The sequence below is a fragment of the Puccinia triticina genome, chromosome 1A, assembly GCF_026914185.1.
Source record: "Puccinia triticina chromosome 1A, complete sequence".
NCBI classification, from domain to species: domain Eukaryota; kingdom Fungi; phylum Basidiomycota; class Pucciniomycetes; order Pucciniales; family Pucciniaceae; genus Puccinia; species Puccinia triticina.
The window spans coordinates 8,359,247-8,365,246 of record NC_070558.1 but is presented as its reverse complement, the minus strand read 5'-3'; the positions used below and the strand labels follow the sequence as shown (position 1 = coordinate 8,365,246).

The 6,000-nt window shown below is 44.0% G+C and overlaps 1 protein-coding gene across 1 annotated transcript; it reads left to right on the top strand.

The window, feature by feature from the left end:
- Positions 1 to 2,315: 2,315 nt before the first annotated feature.
- Positions 2,316 to 3,434, top strand: PtA15_1A918 (uncharacterized protein; the record flags this gene model as incomplete). The annotated part of the gene is made up of 4 exons (XM_053165995.1): positions 2,316 to 2,322; positions 2,437 to 2,466; positions 2,586 to 2,958; positions 3,077 to 3,434. 4 exons carry the CDS (start codon positions 2,316 to 2,318, stop codon positions 3,432 to 3,434), a joined length of 768 nt encoding a protein of 255 aa, XP_053017131.1.
- Positions 3,435 to 6,000: the final 2,566 nt, after the last annotated feature.

Genomic DNA, 6,000 nt, shown 5'->3' with positions numbered 1-6,000 from the left:
TGGTCGGTGCCTGGCGTGCTTGATAGTTAGAGGCTCTTTGCTCTTCAAGACAATCAGCTTGCTTTTGGGATGATTCCATATATGAAACAAGACCCTCAATTGCCACAGCTACTGGGTCTTTCTTTCTATGAGAGCAAGTAAGGTATGCCGACGGACTTGCTAAGTGTTGATTGGTGGGTTTGCCAAGATTTGGTTGATTGGTGGGTTTGCCAAGATTTGGTTGATTGCTGGGTTCGCCAAGATTTGGTGCAGGATTAGGTGAGTATGCATTGGTGGTTAGGGTTGTATTGGTGGTCAGAGAAGGATTGGGGGAAGGAAGGATGCCTGCTGCTTGGGCCTGCAGTTGAGCAACACAATCACCAATTGAGCAAGAAGCATCTCCCGTCGCTGCCAAAGAGCCAAAGATGATTTCCGGCTTGCAATATTCAGGAAAGGGGGTGCCTTGAAACGTTTTTGCGTGTGGATGCAACTTTAAAAAATAGTCAACCTCATTTCTTGGTCATTGGGACCAGCAAAACAAAAATACAGACACACTTCCAAAAACCTCTCCCAGACATCATCTGAGGCTATCACTTCACAGTTTGTTTCATCCCAACCAAAGCCGCTTGCATCTTTACACACCGAGAATGTGTCATAGTCCTTTTTGAAGGACTGGCTGAGCTTGGATTTTACCTTGGTGTAATCCAGCAAGTTTTCAAGCTTGGGGAGATTCTTCCTCAACTCTTGTGCAACGAATCGATGAGATGTACTTTGAAATCCGGAGTCCGATTGCTTCCCTTTGTGGACCTCCTTGACATAAAGATCAAGCATCATGAGCTCCATTGGACCCGTCCAGATGAGCTTTTTGCGGGTCACACCAGCAGCAGCCATGGTTGCATATGTATTGTTGTCTGGATCCACGGGTTTGTTTGCACATGATTGGATGGGTCCGGTTGATCGTTGTCCTTGACCTCTTCCTTGGGACTTTCCTCGCCCACGGGTATTGAATCCTGGCTGACTGGACGTCCTTGAAGTTTGGGGTAGTGTTTGTTGAGTTAGAAGATTTGGGTCAAGAAAGGATTCTTCCTCCATTGTTGAAATGCAGCGTATCCAGGGCAGCGTGTATTGAGGGCAGTGTAATGATCGGGTGGGTGATTCACATATATATCAATATATTACGATTGTGGCATGCCAAACACCAAGCGTTGTAATGGCATATGTCACAATTACGGAGGGACTGCGTTAAGTTCGGTTAAGCTCTGTATACCCCAGGATTCAGCCACCACAGCAGTTCCGACTCACAGGCGGCGCCTTGCAAACTTAGTCAGTCCCTCTTCTGAGGGGCAGGCAGGGGCCCCTTGCGAGAAGTGCGAGCCTCCGAAGGAGGGACTTGGGACTAAGCGGCAAAATTTGGCGTGAGTCCTGAGTACAGCTTTCACCCATTTGGCTGGTGTGAAAGTTTGGCACCACTTTTCTATAGCATCCTGGTGGCCAAATGGGCCACCCAGGTGCCAAATTGAAGGTCTGCATCTGGCCTTCAAGACTACATAGGCCACATTTTGATGCCTTGAATGGCCTTAAAGCTACAAGGATGTGAAGTCATGGAATCATGATTCCAGGATTGATCTTACACCATACTATTGGATAAGTACATGAAAGTTTCAATTACTTCTAATAAGTACATGAAGTATGTTTATTGTTTGAATTGAACAATGAACTACATTTGGTATGCAGGCCACACATAAAATGTGTACAGGAGTTGAAAAAAACACGCTCTGCTCGCTGGGACAAGCTCGGCATGGTTTTTGAAAGCATGTCCAGCAGCTCTACAAGGGGCTTGATGGATGGTGGATGGCTGGCTGCCTGCGCAAGAAGCTAGGCTTCAAGGCCATGCCACTCATGGGCCTATCCCGGCAGTGGTTGATGTGTAACAAAGGATTTAATGAAATTTGGGGGTTGGCCGAGCCTCGGGCCCGTCAGGATTCACGCCAAACCTCGCCGCTTGGGGGCAAGCCTCTCTGTGAGACAGAGACCCTGCGGGGCCCTCCTCCAGAGAGGCTTTGTTAAGCTCGGCGCCTTGAGGTTATGAGACGAGCTTAACTAAGCCTTTCCTCCGGAGACGAGCACAGGGAGGGACTTTTGTTAAGTTCGGTTATGAGATTCCTTCCAGCTGGGAGTTGAATCCCTCGCCTATCCCCCGGGGGCCCGAAGCCTCGATAGTGTCATAGTGTGACATCACCCCTGCAACTTAATCGTGTATCCATACCCCGGCAATTTATCCCCTCAAGGTCTCCAAGGACTTCTATATTTGGAAAGTGATACACATTTACCAACCTATGCTCGGTCAGTAAATCTGTTTTTGTGCCTGGCCATCGCCTACTTCCAGTTGATAATCCCATTCGAGTTGCTTCCTCCTGGGTTTGATGGATTGCGAATGATTGGAACCTGCCACTGTAGTCGTGGGACTAACGGGCGGCATTGCCTCCGGTATGATTTGTTCTTCTCAGCAGCCTTGGGATTGTATCCGCATATGTCTCCTTTTTCGTGAATAGCAGCACATAAACTGATCGAGACCACATGATTTTTTGGAACTCCTATGCTTGCAGGGAAGTCGACTGTCTCCGGTCTGCTGAAGTCATACTGCGTGCCGGTCATCGATTTGGATCACCTTGCTCGGGAAGTGGTCGAACCCGGCACAAGTGGACTTACTGCAATCCGAGAGCACTTTTCAAGCCAGCCGGACATCGTCTATCCCCACAATGGTTGCTTAAATCGAGAACGGCTCGGTGAAATCATCTTCAACAAACCAAGCGAGCGACAATGGCTCAATAGCCTACTCCATCCAAAAATCCGTCGCTTGATGGTCCTTCGATTGCTCAAGCTGTGGCTCACTGGCACCCAAGTTTGTGTGGTCGACTCGCCTTTGTTGATCGAAACTGGGATGTGGAAGTTTTGTGGGAAGGTCGTCGTCGTGTATTGGTCGGTATTTCAAGCTATTTTCAGTTCTGCTGATTTTTTTTTTTCAAGAAATAAAAAAAGAGTGTTTGATGGAAACTTGTGTATTTGTTTGGTTTGATGGTTACGTTGCCAACCTAAGCTCCGAAGAGCTCCAACTCCAACGACTACAAAGTCGAAATGGACTGGGTAGGGCTGAAGCGAAAACCCGAATCGCAGCCCAAATGCCACTCAAATCCAAACTATCATATGCTGACCACATCGTAGATAACTCGGGACAGCTAGTCGACTTGGAGCGACAAGTCGAAAGATTGGTGTGGAAGTTTGAGAAGTGGGTCAATAAGGTGATCTGGTTGCTCGGCTGGTTGGTCCCACCGATCGGACTCTTGAACGGCCTGCTGACGATCTTCTGGAGAGTCTGGATCAAACCATTTGGCAAATCACATCGAAAGAAATCCCGTTCTCAGAGCACCACTCCAACCGCCCAACGTTCCCACTAAAGCATGAATCGATCAATAAGCCTCCACTCAATCAAATGTACTCTTAAGCTTACAATTGTACCCCAAAAGAAATACCGCCTTCAATTTCGTATGACATATATCCGCTGAAAACACATTTCAACCCCTTCTTCCCCCTCCCCCGAAAACCAGGAAGTCTCCTGCTGGAAAGCATAACAAGTCCATATGAACATACGTTTGAGCAATACAAACAGACGTGTTCTTTCTCCTCCCCAACGTGTTCTCCCGATTGGTTGGTGTAGACCCCCGGGGAAATAGGGCACTTAGAGGATTACTTATGATAGTTCCAGCCTGATAAATGTGCCATTCAGACAAATTGTAAACATTCGTTCTCAAGGGTTTTGTTTGTTCAGAGTTGAATATAGCAAAGCTATGAACTCTCCGTATCTGCTTACAATGGTCAATATATAGAAAATATCACTGATTAACAAGTGAACAATCTTCTCCGACAACAATGCACAAAACTACAGAAAAGGAACTGAAGATCCAAATTAAGGCAATGGACCATTCAAACTAAACTGGGCTCTGAGTAAGACTCGTTCCGTTTTGGTCATCACTGGAAAAAAATCGAGCATGGCAGAAGAGAGAATGTAAGGCCCCGTTTGGAGCCGATATAATGCGGGCAGTTTTTTTGCCTGACATCCTATGTGACATCTAATCAGGTCCGCCAAAACTGGATCAGATGTCACAAAATTCCAGATTATATCGCGCAATTATATCGGCTCCAAACAGAGCCTAAGTGTTTAAGCAGTATTTATGTATGAAAAAGATAGACGCACAAGTCCCAAGTGAAGCCATCAAGAATAAATCCAGCATCCTTTTCTTTTTTGGTTGAATGGAAAAGCTCAAAAAGCTATTCCAAATTTACAAGACACCATAATTACAGAATAATTGGCACAAATAACTTGTAGGGGTAAGAGAATGAAAGATTCAACTTTGTAGATATAGCAATTTCAAAGCATCCCGGCCAAGATGAAGTCATATCAAAAGAGCAGCCTAAGTCACAAAAAAAGCAACATATAACAGATGTGACAGAGAAAAGGCTAATAGCGGAGACAGTATTCTCTGAAGATCCCGACATAGGCTTACCCTCAAGGACTTTGGCGTACTCAGTATCAGGCCTCCCTTTCCTTTGGATATACCTATGTGATGGAAAACAGTTTCTCAGTTCTCAGCATGAATTCAAAAGATAGATATCCTGTGTGGGAAATCCAAATAAATCTGCCAAAGCACAATCCATTATAGTAGTGTGCCACAGCATATAATGGGGTCTTATTTTTCCTGCTCTTTTTCTTATTTGTGCATAAATTGTGATTAGGTTTTATTTTTTTTTGTTTGGGGGGAGGGCTTCTTGCCTTGTAGATTTGCTTATCTTTTCAGTAATTACATATGCAAGAAAGAAAAAGAAAACGAAGAAAACTTCAATATTTATCCAATACCGCAATGATCACTTCTGATCACTAATATCATATACAGCTTTAATGCATCATGGGAGAGATATGGATTTGGGTTCTTGTTTTTTTTCTTTTTAAGTTTGTAATTTCATTCAATGTACATGTTTTTGTTTTCTTCTGACACAAATATACGTAGATACCTCTTTTTCCTGATTATTTGTCTAAGGAAAAAAGATGTGTATAAAGAAATATCTCTCTTATGTTTTTCTGTAGAAATTATTTGGACTCCAGTGAGAATTTATGTCCTGATGATGTTTCTCAACTCACAGACTGTGGATGATTCTGAATTTGAAACATTTACAAGGAAAGTTCAAGCTCTCTACTTGATCAGTCTTCCCTTTGGATTTGGGCAGTCACGTCTTGCGCAAAGTGCAAGCCTCTGTCTCTGAGACCGAGACCCCGTGGGCCCTCCTCCAGGGAGGCTTGTTTAAGTTTGGGTTGAAATGGCTTCATGAATAACATTCTGTCCTGAAATCCGTTGAGAATCCATGCCAAAAAAGAAATAGAAAAAAATGGTACTCTCTGTGATGAATTTGGGGCTCTCAACAAAAGGCTTAAATTATCAGCTTTATCTTGGGGGATTTGGCTGTGACATCTGAACTTAGAAAGTCCCTCTTGTGTGGTTTAGACACTGTAAGAAAAATTCAAGCAACTGCACACACTGCACAGTTGATATGCAAGAACTCCAAGTAAGCTTGTGGTATTTACACACAACTTTTTCAAGGCTTACTGTTGACCAAGCTTCAATGTAAAGTCAATTTGCATCAGGCATAGTGAATGTGCAGAAATATGTGTGTTTTGGTGGAGCAGAGCTAGAACAGCAGTTCCACAGCAGTAACCCACATGTCAACTGCTAGCAGTTGAGTAAATTTTTCTTGTAGTGACAGTTCCTTGCCTTCTTATCATGGGTTAAAATACAGTAGCTTAGCTTGTAGGAATGAATTTTCCCTTCTGGCCTATATAATTTGAGGCAGTTCATATAAATCCTGTCACCCACAAAAATTTCACAAAAATCCCTAAACTACTGGATTTATAAGAAATGGTTAATTTAAAAGCTGCACTGAGTAACTTGTGTGCACATTCTTGTGGGTTTT